The following is a 15,701-nucleotide window of genomic DNA, read 5'->3' as shown; positions in this document are numbered from 1 at the left end:
CCAGGGTAACTGGATAAGTAACAAGGAGAAGGTGGAGGGCCCAGCAAGTAAAGAGCTAGCATAGGACCCAGCCCGTTCTATTTAGTTCTCTCCTCTCTCTGCTGGGCCTTCAGGCCTTACCCATGGGAAGCAGGCTCATTTTCTGTTGCTCTATGGGTAGGGTGACAGAGTAATGTAAAAAAGGCAAGGCCTCATCATCAGATATATATTAGACCCAACAAACATTTTCAGAATGAGAAGCAGTTATCTGTCACTGTATTAAGAGAGCATAATCATTGATGGAGAAAATAATGCATTCACACATTTTGAAGCCCTCAAGCACAAAAACTAGGACAAATGTCTGCAAGTGTTCCTGCTGCTACTTTTGTAGGCAGGTGCCTTTTCAGGAATTCCCTTTGAGGTAGGGAATAAAGACCAGGCAGGGAGTAAAGACAATGAAAGCTTCATCAACAGAACACCCTTTATTATTATTATTATTATTATTATTATTATTATTATTTTGCACATAACTACATAAAGGTAGCACTACTTAGAAGATTCCAGATAAACTTCAAAAGCTGACATGTATAAATATACATTGTTTTTTAAAAATCAAAATATAAAAATTTCAATCAAAAGTATTGTTTCATGTTTACCTGGAGTAGATTTAAAGGCCTGAGACTTGAAGTATTTTGTAAACCAAATGGGATACCTGTTAAATAAAACTAATGGTTATAATGGAACTGAAAATATTACAGATGAAAATTTATACTTCAACATGTGAAAATACATTACTGTCCTTTCTCCAAATGACTAATTTACACATAATTTTAAAACACTTGCACAAAAGAGCCATTTTATTGTCAATATTGACATTGTATTCTAAGATGTGAGGCACTAAAGACTTTTTCACTTCTCTTACTATTGAAAGAAGTCCCCTAGGGTTATGTATACACCATGATGGTAACAAAACTATCAGCACTGCGCAAGCACATTAACTGTCAGTGGCTTACCTTCCTCACCTACACACACAAATGCTAAACTTCGCATACAAAATACCAATCACCTGTTCCCATCTGACTTTAGCCACATGGTAATAGCTACCCAAGACCTGCTACTACTACAAAGAATAGCAACACACAATGTTCCTCTTGGCCTAGCGACAGTGTGACTACTTCACTAACCTATAATTCATTTTCCAATTAGACACATTATTATTACTATCACTACTTTATTTCTGGGGGAAATGATGGAAAAAAGCAACTTCCAAAGATTACAAAACTAAGAATCTAGGCTTTTTTGGCTGCCATGCTATATTGTTTCCAGTAGAATATATATTTGTCTTGTTTTCTCTGGAGTATTACTACATAGACAAGAATAAGGTAACTAAAAATAATTTCAATATTTATTTCATATCAGAAGACATAATGTGCATAGACTTATAGATTTAACAGGTTTCTTCCTAGAAGCTGTTTGCTACGTGGTTATCTGATACCAGAACTACAAAAGGCTTTTCAAGTATCTAAGAAATAAAACTTTATGAAGCAACACTTAATGCTTTTAGCAAAGCCTTTCCCATGGACTTTATTCTAACCTGCTTGAGGAGCTGCCTGCACGGCACTGGGCAGTGTGTTTGCTACAAGACCTCCTGATGGCAGAAGGCCGCTGCACAGGCTTTTTCCTGCAGGAGGTATGGCCCCAGTGTCACAGCCCAGCATGGAGTTTGAGCCACTCTTCAGAGCCTGGGCTCCACTGCAGGGGAAGGGACAGACGGTTACACACAGTGAAAACAAATACCAGCCTCACAATCCTTCAGTAAAAACAACAACAAAAGGCTATAAAGCAACTACCATCACTTCCAAATTAAAAATGAACTCCTAGGGCAGGTGAGATGGCTCAGCAAGCACTTGCACTAAGCCCGAACATGCAAATGGTAGAAGGAAAAAAACCCAAAATATGCAAGTCACCCAATGACCTCTACATACACTGTGGCACACACCCCAAAATAAATACAATCATTTTTTTAACTTTTCATTTTCTAGGCCAAGTTTTCTCTTACTACTGAAGTGTGAAAAGCTGCCTTAAGTATTGAGCATATCCTTAGACACTTCGGAATACAGAGAAGCAAAGTCCTGCTCAAGTGATTAAAGACATTAACAGGCAAATGACAAAATCTGGCCAACTGGGAAGTACATCTTTGTACAGGTAATAAATTTGTTATTAAAACTATCATTCATATGAAACAGCTCCTGACCATATAAAAAACTACCTTTCAGTATAATAAGCAATTTATCTTCATCTCCCAAATAAAACTGTCTTTAACATTGTCAACTTACCCAGCAGAGCTCACTACACTGACGGAGTTTAGCCCAGCAGAGTCTGCCATGACCGGGGAGAGCGAGCTTCCTGTTGTTATGGACGTTACCATGGTAGAAAGAGGAATGGTTGTCACAGGCATTGCCTGGCTCAGAGCCCTTTGCTGCTGAGCAAACTGAGTTAACAAAGTGGGCTGAGGGGTGAAGCCTGAATCTTGGGGAGATGGGGTGGCTGAAGGGGTACTAGGAGCTGAGTTCTGAGCGTCAGGAGGGTGTGGGACCGATGAAGGGGTTGGTGTAGGAGGAGATGGCTTAGGAGTTCCAGATCCTGCTCATTGAGAAAAATAAACATTGCTAGTTTGTTATAGATGGCTGGTCCTTTAAAAGACGGTTAATGGAATCTTACTTAGCACTGACAAATTTGTTCCAATTTGTTTAAAAGCAGTTAACTGTGAGTGTTAACTCTCTACACGATCCACGAGTGTTGCTACACTCAATTACAATTAAGGATGCAGTATATCACCTAGAAACCCCACTCGGATCACAGTTAACAGTGGAAATACACTTACACTCTACCACAACACCCAATAAAAAGTTAGTCTCCTACATGCTGTCTTTTGCCTACAAAGCTGAGAATGAATTTAAGTTAATTTTTTGTTACTCGTGATTTCACTAATTTAAGACTTCTTTAAAAAAATACTGCTTATTTTAGTTTAACTGTCGGAGATAAACTGTTAACATATTTAGTAAGTACACAAGCTATCAGTTATGGCACTCAGATATACATGTTTAATTCCCAAAATATCACGTTTACCCTGATAAAGAAATTTACAGAGAATAAAGCAGGTACTTTATAGATAATACTGCATCTTTAACAGTAACTGTGTACTTCTGTTAAATGGTGAATGTATAGAAAATCTGTTGTGAATGAAGTATGCACAGTTTTATCAACTTAAAAAAAAATTTTAAAATGAAACCAAAAAAGTAAAGCAAAGCTCTTGAGGTGTTTCCTTTTTAGCTTTCATGTCCTGCAGAAAGAAAGGAGAGAGATGTGAATGTCCAGAAGCTGTCACTCCACCCTGACTTAACACAACAACTGTGTGCTGCAGCAGATCACCACAATCCATACCCACAACATGAGAAGTGTCAACAAGACTTTCAGAAAATTTATTTATTTTTCTTTGTGCAAAACAAGAAGGCAGAAAAATTACACCTTTTGAGCTATCGGGATGCAGGTGTTAATATCTAGGACCATCTTAGCACTGTGCAGTACACTGACAGCCCACACTAGCCACCAAGCAAAAAAAGGAAAAAAAAAGAAAAAGAAAAAAGTTAAAAAAAACTGGAATCCCCCCAAATTAGTACCTAACTTATTCAGATATTCATTTGAAGATATTATCCCAAATTTAGTCTATTATTCCTAAGTCTCCACTTGCTGTTAAAAAAGGAAATCCAGAAGTGAGAATTCTTTCTATTTTCCTATGTTCAGATTATCACATTTAATGATCGCTTACAGCAGTGTAGGCATGCTCTCAAATACTACACTTTTTCATTTATTGCATGTAACCTTGGAACCAGCTGGTGTCTTACACATACAAAGATAGAGATAGTACCTTCAATAATTCATTCTCACATTTTCTTTTTAGTATTAGCCACAGTTTATATAGTAAGAAAAAAAGATCCTAGGGTGCACTGTAAATCATATTTTGCAATCTTATTGCCAGGTAAATTTTTAAGTTGTTTAGGCAACAAGCCTAAAGGAACGGTATACACAAAGTGCATACACAGATACAGAAAGCAAATACAGTTACAGTAAACACGGAATACATACAGCCAACAGGAAGTCTACTTGGAGTTTCATGCAACTTACACATTTTGGGTACACAGTACATTCAAATTTCACTATTCACAGATTGAATAACAGCTGCCTCAAGAAACACCAATGCAAAAATGTAGGAAAATTTGAGCAAGAGTTTAAATCATGACTCACTCTGGGATGAGCTGGCAGGTGACAGGGCAGCAGGAGAAAGCATGCTAACTTGACTGAGGTCCACAGAAGACTTCCGAGAAAGGCTTGGCTTGGATGATGGAGGAGGAGTTGGAGATTTAAGGAAGCTGCTGGCCTGCTGTGCTGTGAAATAGTTACCTGGAAGAGTACAAGTTATTCTAGGGCTGGAGAGCTGCTGCAGTCAATACAAGAGCACTTGAGCAATCCTACAGACCAGAGCTCGGATCTCACAACCCTCCCACATCTGCTACCTCCAGGAGCAAAGGTATTCACATAGTCACACAGTCACGAATACACAGAAAAAGAAGAAAGTCTTTTCCCTATTCCTAAGTCACAATTCTGTGACTTATGACAGTAAAAGTGAGTACCGTTTTAAGAAAGCACCTACTACTAGGTCAGAGGTGAGGATGCCGCTAGTACCTGAGGAATTATTTCCTGAGCCTGGGGGAAGTTTGATGGGTGGGGGTCGGTGTTTTACTCCCTTTCCCAAAACAGAAGACTGAAGGGACGAGGCCTCCGCCTGTTGAGAAGTGACATTAAACACAACTGTTAAGATAAATTAGTATCATTAGAATTCCTACCTGAGATTCCTAACTGTACTCAGAATCAGACACTCACGGACTGTAGCGTCTGCAGTGAGGTGAGTCCCGGGAAGGGCAGGAAGTGAAGGAACCCTGCCAGCCTTCTCTATTCTTTAACAGGAATAACAACCTGTACCTATCATTGAGGACGTTGGAAGCTTTAATTAAACATGAAATGGAATAATAAAAAGCTAAAAGTGAAAGCCAGATTACAACTGCTGTGCTTTTCCCCGTCTCTGAGACTCCTTGACAAACAATGGGTACAAGGTCGGAACCGTGTCACCGTACTTCTGCCTCCTCCCCTGGACTGAGGTCGGCTGAACCACTACTGCTGTGTGACATCTTCACTGGGCATTTGGCTTCATTCTGGACCAACTCCTGGTACTGGTTAACTACCCTAAAATGTTAGGAAACATAAGTAAGGATTGGCCAAATTTGTCTTAAACACAAGTCATACAGGAAATAAGTAATGCTATTATTATAGGAAAAGAAAAATCACAGCGTGACAAGTGCCCCTAACTGCCAACCACAAGTTCCAAGACCTAAACCCAGAGCCTCAAGGTGAATTCTCATCAGCCACATAGCACAGGCCAACTGTTCCACAGCAGAAAGGCAGAGGGCCTGCTCAAGAGACCAAGACTAGACTGAGCTACATGAGGAAACCCTGCCTTAAAAACTGTGTTCTGTGCTGTGGAGATGGCCTCCAAGCCTGACAACCTAGGTACACTCCCCTGAACCCCTGCGGTGGAGGGAGTAACCAACTCCACATGCCACCCACCTGTGAGGAGCAGCACAAGCACACACACTAAATGAATGTCATGAACAGAACCATTCTCTCATGTTTCCAATGACACGGCAATGTTTAAATCTTCTCTGCTAACTATCATAAATGAATGCACCTAAAGGGATACTTTTAAGATTTTATTTCTAATATAGAAATTATAAGGTCATCCTTGATTACAATATAATTAAACCAATAAACAGACAACAAAATGTCTTATTTCTTTTCCCTTAGACTTGGATTATAAACTTCGTCCTTAACGTCCTTAAAATCATGTCTCATATACCTAAGTATTCTTACCTCAAACAAACTATCTTATATAGTCTTTATCAATGCTCATTGAAATATCAAGAAAATGTACCTCAGAGATTTTAAGTGATTTACCCAAGAGAGTAATAATGATGGAACGTCCAGTTAAATAAGTAGCAAAATCAACATCCATGACTCAAATATAGAATATTCTCCCCTGCAAAAATACAGCTTCACACCCACTCTAACCAACACTAAATAAAGAAGCAAACGCACTTTACCTCTCTGCGTCAGTCTTTGAACCAATGACAAACCTAAAACGTATCAAGAAAGACAAGTCTCAGGCAAGAGTGTCTTAAAACAGCTTGAGTTAATCACTTAGTCACATCACTACATTACAAATTCATTTAAAACTCTACCGATGAATCATTACATTAAAAATTTAATTAAACATGAGAGATAATGCTCAAGTTGTACATTCATCATAAAATAATCAATTTGGCTGGCTTACCTTAGGAGAAATTTATTTTAATGCTTATTTGTAATTTACACAATCTAGAATAAAATTACCAAGAACCACTATACAAGTTTACAAACATTGTCCCTCTAGTAAAATTACTCAACTACTGAGAGGCCTGTGGATTTTCATTCACTTAACTCAATTCTGGAAGTCATTCTTAAACTTATTTTACACAAGATGAAAGCTTATTGCCAACTGAAACAAAAATTGTTTCTAAGAAATATTAAAAAAAGAAATCTTTTCCAGTTTTTTAAAAATTTTGACATTATAACTTAACATATTAAAACAAGTGAATCTTATTTTTTAATTACCAGTTTGAATGGTCATCATCAGAGGAGCTGAAATACAAAATAAAAGAGAAGCACTCAGTTAAGGAAAGCCAAACCTAAGCTTCATAGCTCTCAGGTTCTGAACATGGAAGAACGTGGAAGAGTGCAGACCCTGCAGAATAACGGCAGGGGCATCAGCCGTCTCCCCGAAGCAGTCCATGGCCATGGGAACCGCACCTTTACAAAGGCACAGCTTTTGTAAAGGTGCGGTGCCTTATACTGTAGCCATGCTGGCACAGCCACAATGGTGAATGAGGGAAGAACTTCAGAGATATGCATAATCAAACCAGCTGATAGCTGTTAACCCACAAATTGCTGCTAGCTCTTCGTGTTGACTGTTACCTAGGTATGAGCGAAGTAACTCTAACACCCATCGTTCTTCACAAATTTTGGTAAAGGTTTTAACAATAATTTGACATACAACTGAATACTTTTTTTTTCATTTCGTGATTTGTTAAAAAAAAAAACAAAAACAAACAAACAAACAAAAAAAAACAAATACCAAAGTAACCATACAATCAAAATTATCCCAGCACTCAGAAGGCAGCGACAAAGGCAGGCTGATCTCAGGGAGTTGAGACCAGCCTTGTCTCCATAACATGTTCCAGGCAAACTAGGGAGTCACAGACCCTGCCTACACACCCCCAGTTACTCCCAAACCAAAAATGATAATTAGTAGCCTGTACTAATGATGTTCCATTTAGAAAATCAACTACATAAATTGCCAGTAATATAAAATATACCAACAACAAAATCCCAAGACTATCCTGAATATAATTATCTGCACTTTAAAAACTAACTCTAAGTAACTTAGAAAACTTGGCAACTGCATTCAACCTTACATCCACTGTCAAAACACACTGTTCTATATCAGGTACCAAACCCTCAGAGGGAAATGTATTCATCAGCTAGCAAGGGCTCCTTGGTAGCTCTCTATAGGTTCTGGATGGCCCTGTCTATTACATATACTCATCAGGACTCACTGGGATGGAGACATTTGGCTGTCATTTTCTTCATCTGCTTTCCACGGCTGTATTTTACCATAGTAAAGTGGATCCCCAAGAGACTGCAAGATGGTCAGCTTTGTTTTCTGATACTGACTACCACCTTCACATTCAAATACATAATCGTCTTTTACATCCTGAAAAGAACAGAGAATCCCAAGTAATTTCTTCTCAAGTAGCAAAAATTATCAACAACAACAAATAATAAAATAAAAACTAACCTCTGTCTGCTATATACATGGCACTGAAGGAATGTTTAAGGCCACGTATGATTGTGCATGTTATTGAGTCATTTATTAGGAAAGTGTTATACATTTCTTCACACAATGAAAAGTATAAAAAAAATGACTGAACATTATCACAGCACTTAACAAGTAGTGTCTCATCCAAATGTCAAACAAAGCCCAGGGCTGGTGTGGCCATGCCCACAGTACAGGTACATGGACTGGTCAGGTGTGCTGGCATGTGTCTAACTCCAGCAGTTGGGAGGCAGAGGCAGGCTCATCTCTTTCAAGACCAGCCTGGTCTATACAATAAGTCCCAGGCCAGCCAGAACTATATGAGACCCTGTCTTACAACTAATAAACAAATAAATAAATGTAAAGGAATGTAACAACCCAAGCCCTCAGAGGGAACTATAGTTCACAGAGCCCTTTCTTTACTGTCCTTTATGCTAAGTGTTCCAATGTTGCAGCTCTTCAAGCCAGGAAGACACTCAGAGATTCATTCATTGTACATACAACTGTAATAGTTAACAATCTGAGTATAAAGTTTGAAAGTGGAAATATTTTTGTCATAGGCCATTCATACAAAACATCCTAAAGATGTCTATAAATCTGATTATCTTGTGCTTAGAGTCCATCCAAAATGTTACTCCAATTTCTCCCTTTAAGAAACTATTACAATAAGAGCATCAGATCATTTCCCTTCAGAGCTGTCTTTAAGCCAGGCACTGTGGCACATGCCTGTAATCCCAGTACTCAGAGGGCAGAGGCAGGTGGCAGAATGGTGACAAATGAGAGAGCAGCTGAAAAGAAGCAAAGTTCCAGGCAAGCCTCGGTCACACAGGAGACCACCGCTCAAACAACGTCTTTACAAGAACACACTAATTTGAAACAAGACAGGTGAGAACCACCACCAAGTAGGCAGGACAGAACATTGCACTAGTTTTCTGAAAGAGCCTCACTCTGTAGCCCAGGCTGTCTCAGAGACATCTTTTTCCCAGTAGCAGTTTCCTTATTCTGGACTTACAGTTATGTACCATTGGGCTGGACTCCTAATTTGGTTTTTGAATAGCTCCCTATGTGGCTCAGACTGGCCTTCAAGTTGAGAGCTTCCTGCCCCTGCCTCCAAGAGTTGAGATTACAGGCATGGGCTCCAATGCCCCACATAAAAAGGTAGTGTTATAATAAAACTGCTCTGTAAAGTGAAAAATACACTCAGGGTTAATTATATTTTCCTGAAGCCCACAAGCGCTTCAAATGCACTTTAAAAAAAACCTTATACATTAAAAGTTGTTTTCTGTTTAATAACTTCAGAGCCCACCTTATAAACAACATACTTTACAATACGGAAGAGGCACATCTGGCACCTGGGCAGTGAAAGCAAGAGGATCAGCATGTCTGAGGTCAACCTTGACTACACTACAAGTTTGAAGCCAGTTTGGGCCAAAAGAGACACTGTCTCCAAACAAAAAAATACACGGGCAACTGGATCATTAGTCAAGGAGACTGGAATTGATTACTCACATGGGCTGGCCACATTGTTGGCTGGGAGTCATCAGATTTGATGGATTTCTCCACTTTAGCATATTTTTCCACCTAAACAATGAAGATGATGAATAAAATATAATCAGTATCGGAACAAAGACAAGAACCTGCACAATTCACAGAATCAATGTGGGCACAAGGGTTTCAGCCAGCAGTATCACCAAGCACTTGTCTCTAAGAAGTTTGAAACCCTCCTGATATGTTTAATTAAGTGTAGCATGTGGGACTGCAGATGGTTAAGAGCACTGGCTGCCTGGGGGCCGCATATGCAACAAGAAGATAATATGGTTCTCTTTCTTGGTTTGTATACATAGTCTATAGATGTCTCTGGCTTTGTGCTTTAACTGTTAAAACAGCAAGAACTGTTAGAATTGTTACAAAAAGCATTCTTGAAATAGTAAATAATTTTTGAAACAACTATCATAAAGAATTAAGTAAACTGGCCAGATTGCTTAGCAGGTAAAGGTTCTTGCCACTGAAACTTGAAGTTCTGAGTCTGCAGCCCAGGAATAACGTGGTAGAAGCAAAGACTCATCCCTCCATGGTTGTTCTCTGGTTTTCCATATGTGTTATAGTCTGCACATGGACACACACACCAAATATATATCTAAAAAATACACACTAAGAGAAACAACAAATGAAGTATAAAATAGTCCTTTATAGCGCCTTTATGATCACTTAGCACTCATGTGTCTGATGAATTATTAGTAAAGAACACTCTTGGTAATTCCAAATTTCTAAGATTACTCATCTTTAAATTTTACCAGCTTGAACATGGAAGCATTTTGAGTTAATTATGAAGGACCACTACAGAAAGACACAAGGTCATTTCTTGTCACTATATAAAATATGCCATACTCTTTCCACATTTGGAAGCCTTAACATTATTTCTGCTCCTAACACAGAACTCTATTCAAATTTATGCTCTATGTAACTAACTGAGGCTGGATTGGCAGTCCACTCAATACCACAGACTTACATGACTGATATCACAGACTCTTGAAATGACAATTTTTTCTGTTTCAAACAAGCTGTTTTTTTTTCCCTTCACTTCCTCACAGCACTGGCTTCCTAATGCTGGCCTTTGACCCTGTGTTAGCATACAGCTTTTCATGAACTTACATCTACTTCAGAAGGCACAGCCAAGTTACAGGGGCTCCGTTTCCACATGTCTACACACTGAAAATTAAAAACAGTACAGTCATACAAAAACCCTAAAGCACAGCCAGCTATTAGTATGGCGAGCACCTTAGCGACTACTTACATTTCCTGCTTTGGAAATTTTGAGGTCATAATGCTGGCCTGCTTTCCTTTCCTTCCGCTTTTGTAAGAAATCAAGCAATCTGAGCTGAGGGGGAGGAGGGCCGTGAGAGAGGTCCTGCTGCCGGTTCAGGGAGGACCTGGAGTACCTCTTCAAACACCTACAATAGACAGGAAGCAATGAAGCAGCAACTCATAACACACGGGGAAGAAGGAGCACACACCGGCCACAGAGTCCACCACAGACACCTGCTTACAAAACACACACACACACACACACATCTATAAATACAACTTTCACACCAGCAAGCTTTAAGCACAGGTGAAAGAAAAAGAACAAGACAAAATACTCATGACCAAGGAGCCACACTAGTTTGAATCCAGAACTAGAGAGGCAGTCATTATAAACTAATCTCTAAAATTGTGATTGTATTTTCTCAGAACTCGTTAAGTTACACATTGCTTCCTTGTTAACTGATTCCAGTTAGTGTTGAGAAGCAATGAAGCAAAGATCCCTCTGTCTCTATCTAGTCTTCTTCCAGCCTCACAACCATTTTGGTGAACAGACCCTAAACTTATAAAAGTTCCTTCTTTAAAAGACTGAGGAAAATATTACTTTATAATAATGCAGAAAATATTTTTTAAAAAGGTCTAACATAAATCCACAATACAAGGCCATGAAAAATCCCATTTTTGAACTTAGAAATTCCAGCACTCACATGCCGAGGGAAAGGGCACTCTGGCTAGCAACAATGTCAAACTTAAGAGCCTGTGTTACCCAAGTGCTGGTGGTTACCGTTTCATTGGGCGAGTGTTCATCTTCTGCCGGTTATAGAGCAGCCTATTTGCAGTGCATGCTACTGCCACAGATGGGTCAAGACACAGTGGCTCTGCTGTAGCTAGAATCAGCTGGCTCTCAAGCAAAAGTTTGTCTTCCTGAAATACACAGTTGTATGTCAGCCTCAGATGCATTTTTGATAATGTAAATATACATCATTTAACGCAGAAATATTCTCAGGAAGTTGCTGAAGACTAAAGTGAATGTAGCAGTAACTCAAGTTTGAACATTAACATGTAAATCTGACAAGATAAAGAAACTTCTAATGGAAACCGAATTATCTGCATGATTTATAAAACAGTCACATCCACAGAGTGGGTATTTATTTGGCTGTTTAAAATAGTGTATTCAGAAATGGTAGAATAACTGAGAATAGTTATACTCTCGAGTTTACTAGTCCTTGGCTTAAGAGAATGATGCTTTCTGCTCTCTAGTGTTGACTGCAAGTTTGTCTCTAGCAAGAACAACTTTCAACCTTATAGATAGGAAAATAACAGCCCAGATTAAACCTCATCACTCACGAGTTACAGATAAACTGAATCTTAATTCACAAGCACATTTCACAGAGGGTAACCTCACATTACTGACATTTTCTCTCCAAAGCAACAGGTAAACAAGAGCTAGAACTAGAGTATCAATTAGCTGATGTCAGCACTAAGAAGTCCTGTTAGACCGTGTGTGTGTGTGTGTGTGTGTGTGTGTGTGTGTGAGAGAGAGAGAGAGAGAGAGAGAGAGAGACAGAGAGACAGAGAGACAGAGAGAGAGACAGAGAGAGAGATAGGTCTTTACTCTCAGACCTCAGGAGGCTCAGGGAGCAGGATCTCAAATCCCAAGCCAGCCTAGGTTAGAGATCTTACCTCAAAAAGGAAAAGAAAAGAAAGGAAGAAAGGGATGGAGGAAGGAAGGGATAAAAGCCAGGCTTCCTGTAGAATTATAGAATCCTATATGAAGGAAAATCACAATCTATTTGTTTTCAATAGTAGGAATGAAGCTTTTGTTCAAGAGGATAAAAAACCAATTTTTACATTAGGCTTCATTGGTTAAGTTAACTCCAGTTTATCAGCAAGGCTGGAAACAACTGGGACTGGACTATAAGTAGTTCCTTGAGGGATTTCTAAATATACAGGAAGTACAAGACCCTAAAGCTCGTAAGGGAACCTTGGTCCCCAAGCATCCAACCTAACACACCACTCTAACATCAGCAAAGGGAGTGTCTCACTGATGCTTCACACTGAGTGTGGCCTACTTGGGGTTAGAGAGAGAACTAACCTGGGTCCACTTATGGTTGTCACTTGTTATAGAATGGACATCACAGACTAAAGTCTAGAAAAAACAAAACATTTAAAAAACAGGTATGTTCTTACAAATATATGGACATTTAATAAAAATCCAACAAAAACAAAAAACAGTACTTTCTAATTAAACTTTCCATACCTGCATTGTTGGACGTAAAAGAATGTGCCTACTTTGGTAACCAGGAGACTTCATATTACTGGACTGCCTATAGTCACGTATTTCTGCTATCACACATCCACAATGAAAAATATTAACCTGTTTTAAGTAAAAAAAAAAACAAACCAAACACATTCAGGTAAATGTCATTTTTCAGATAATATACAAGCTTTCAAATAATAACTCGTTAGTTCAGCAAAATAAGCAAGCATGTAGTGAATGGTTCACATTCTCTAAGCTCTACACATTCAGTGGGTCTCTTTACTGGATATACCATTATATAAACTGCTAAAGAGGATTATTTATTTATTTATTTCTAGGTTCATCATTATAAAGAGCAATTGTATCCACTGACATCAGGATGACTCTGGCGTCCGTTAGAGGGGAGGTTACCGTAGTTCCTGAGACTGTACGTAGCTCCCGGGCTCATCATTGCACTCTGCTAGCTGTGCACTGTTATGTAGTGTGTCACTGTTACACACTGTCAATCAACTGTGCCAGAATTGCAGCCTTTAGATAAGCCTTCACTATTTGTTTTCCTACAATGTCTAGACTTTTAGAGTGAAATAACAAGAGGAGCTAGCCACAGACTTAACTCTCAACCATGCTGTGTTGCAGGCTTAAGAAACCTTAGCACTCTGCTGCAACTCACCTACCATCCATCCCTCACATATGTATGTCCAGGGATTTTACACCATTACAGCTATTTGTGCTCAAATACAAGTCAATACCACCATAGTAGTCATTACCTTTAATCAACCAGACCCAATCCTAACAGTTAATCTAGGAGCTACTTCCTTGTGTGCACGCTTTCTTTAAAGCACTACTATTTATGCTCGGGATCTACTAATCACAATCTCGACAACGACTATTTACAATGTTCCATTAAGCCAACACTGCACCTTTTGCCACTCTGTTGTTAGCATTGGGAGCTTAGTATACCAATACCTACACCTGCTTAGTTATTCTAATCACTCCTGCTCTTAAGGCTCTATACAGCACATAATCTGCCACCTAAGGCCAACCACTCGCTATTCCTCTAGCTGAGATTAATGAGAACAACCCTCTTCTAATCAACTCAGTTAAACATCCAGCTATTGGCAGTATCTTCATCCATCCGACATTCCCCAAACAACCACACGTGTGTAAACTGTTCTCCCTGTAATCATTTTTCTATTTACTTTACTTATTAAATGAACATGAAGCTGAAGATGCCTTTAACTTCTGACTCTCCCCAATGCTGGGATGAAAGGCACGCAACATTCCACCTGTATACTGACCGACTGAAATTCAAACAGAAAATGACTAATGATGCCACACCAGTAGAGTCAGCTAAGGAGTGCTGGATAGGTGAGCAAAGAAAGACGATAAAAAGGAGATCACAGACAAGCTTGGAAGTAGTTCTGAAGTGATAAGGAGACCTCTCAATCAGCAGCTGAGAAAAACAATGAGGTGACTCAGGAGAGGTTTTCAAGTTGAGAACACAGCGTGTTTGTGATCTGTATCTGGTGGGAAATTATGGTTGTAAGCCACAGAGAAGGGTAACATTTAGAAAGGAAATGAGGGGCAGGCCTTAGGAATGGAATTCACCCATGATAACAGGAAAGCAAAGAAAGTGTGGAGAGAGATGCAGGAATATTGGTCCACTGTTACCAGGAAGGGATGGGAGTCAGGCCAAGACAGCAAGGAGAACAGGGCAAGTGAGTCACCTGCAGGTTACGTTTTAAAGTACCTTGTTTCTGATGTGTAAGCACACTTCATAAACAGCGAAAACAGATTCTTCCAGAATGGAATTTTAACCTTGAGACATTTCCAGGGTAATTTATTAAAGCAATTGTAGAAGTACTAAAGCTGCCCATGGCAGTGCAGCAAACAAGTAAGGCACAATAAACATTTTAAATGGCACTGCTGCAGCATCTCATCCTTGCTGCCACACCCACTCCAGTGCTAAGTAACTGTGTGACAGGCCCAAAAGCTAGGAGGCAGTTCTGAGGCAAAAAGTTTCAGGGAGACTTAGTCTCCTAGAGCCTTGGCATCCTGTAAAATGAATGTTCCAAACCTGTCCTTGCGTTAGTCAGTGAACGGATCTGTATGCTTTCCTTCAATATTGTTTTATTATAAGTGCCTCTAAGGATTGATTTTGACATATAGCTAAGTTAGATTAGCCTCCACCAGTGTTCCAATATCCTAGGAAATCGTTGAGCCAATCTTGGGCTTTGATTCTTGTAAGAATGTTACTCATTCAGATGAAAAGCCTCCAGTGTTGACAGAGAGACAGTAGAGGAATCAGGCATTACAATTTACTGGTATAGAGCTAGAAATCTCAGGGCTAGTCTACAAAGTATACTTAGAACAACAGCCAAGTCACTCCCATACACAGGAATTTATAATAGTCTAGGAATAAGGAAGGTTGTGGTCTAAGAAGGAACTAGAGTAAATACTTGGAACAATAGCTGAATCACCCCCACACACTTGAATTTACAATGGCCTAAGGGGAAGGTGGATTATTTAATAGACTATAATTGGAACTATGGGAAGGGCACAAAACCCTTGCCCATGGCTTCTAAGGATAAACTGACCTTAGGTGGGGCTGCTTTTGATCCAAGTTGTTAACAT

The 15,701-nt window shown here is 39.4% G+C and overlaps 1 protein-coding gene across 13 annotated transcripts in view; it reads right to left on the bottom strand.

Moving 5' to 3' along the window:
• Positions 1 to 15,701, bottom strand: part of Supt20h (SPT20 homolog, SAGA complex component) — a 34,426-nt gene that overhangs the window by 7,379 nt on the left and 11,346 nt on the right. For 10 of the 13 annotated variants that reach the window (XM_021158930.2, XM_021158935.2, XM_029474982.1 and 7 more), the window contains 15 exons: positions 13,068 to 13,184; positions 12,903 to 12,956; positions 11,592 to 11,731; positions 10,800 to 10,956; positions 10,658 to 10,714; positions 9,515 to 9,586; positions 7,746 to 7,903; positions 6,745 to 6,771; positions 6,195 to 6,227; positions 5,172 to 5,280; positions 4,723 to 4,822; positions 4,285 to 4,440; positions 2,316 to 2,622; positions 1,574 to 1,731; positions 636 to 691 (listed from right to left, as the gene is read on the bottom strand). In XM_021158930.2, coding sequence (XP_021014589.1) covers positions 636 to 691; positions 1,574 to 1,731; positions 2,316 to 2,622; positions 4,285 to 4,440; positions 4,723 to 4,822; positions 5,172 to 5,280; positions 6,195 to 6,227; positions 6,745 to 6,771; positions 7,746 to 7,903; positions 9,515 to 9,586; positions 10,658 to 10,714; positions 10,800 to 10,956; positions 11,592 to 11,731; positions 12,903 to 12,956; positions 13,068 to 13,184 — 1,701 coding nt within the window. Of the gene's footprint in view, positions 1 to 635; positions 692 to 1,573; positions 1,732 to 2,315; positions 3,323 to 4,284; positions 4,441 to 4,722; positions 4,823 to 5,171; positions 5,281 to 6,194; positions 6,228 to 6,744; positions 6,772 to 7,745; positions 7,904 to 9,514; positions 9,587 to 10,657; positions 10,715 to 10,799; positions 10,957 to 11,591; positions 11,732 to 12,902; positions 12,957 to 13,067; positions 13,185 to 15,701 lie in introns of those variants that run through there. The other 3 variants (XM_029474987.1, XM_029474988.1, XM_029474989.1) reach the window with 2 other exon arrangements.

Source organism: Mus caroli, chromosome 3 (genome assembly GCF_900094665.2).
Source record: "Mus caroli chromosome 3, CAROLI_EIJ_v1.1, whole genome shotgun sequence".
In the NCBI taxonomy this organism is placed as follows: domain Eukaryota; kingdom Metazoa; phylum Chordata; class Mammalia; order Rodentia; family Muridae; genus Mus; species Mus caroli.
This window is presented reverse-complemented; position numbering and strand designations above follow the sequence as displayed.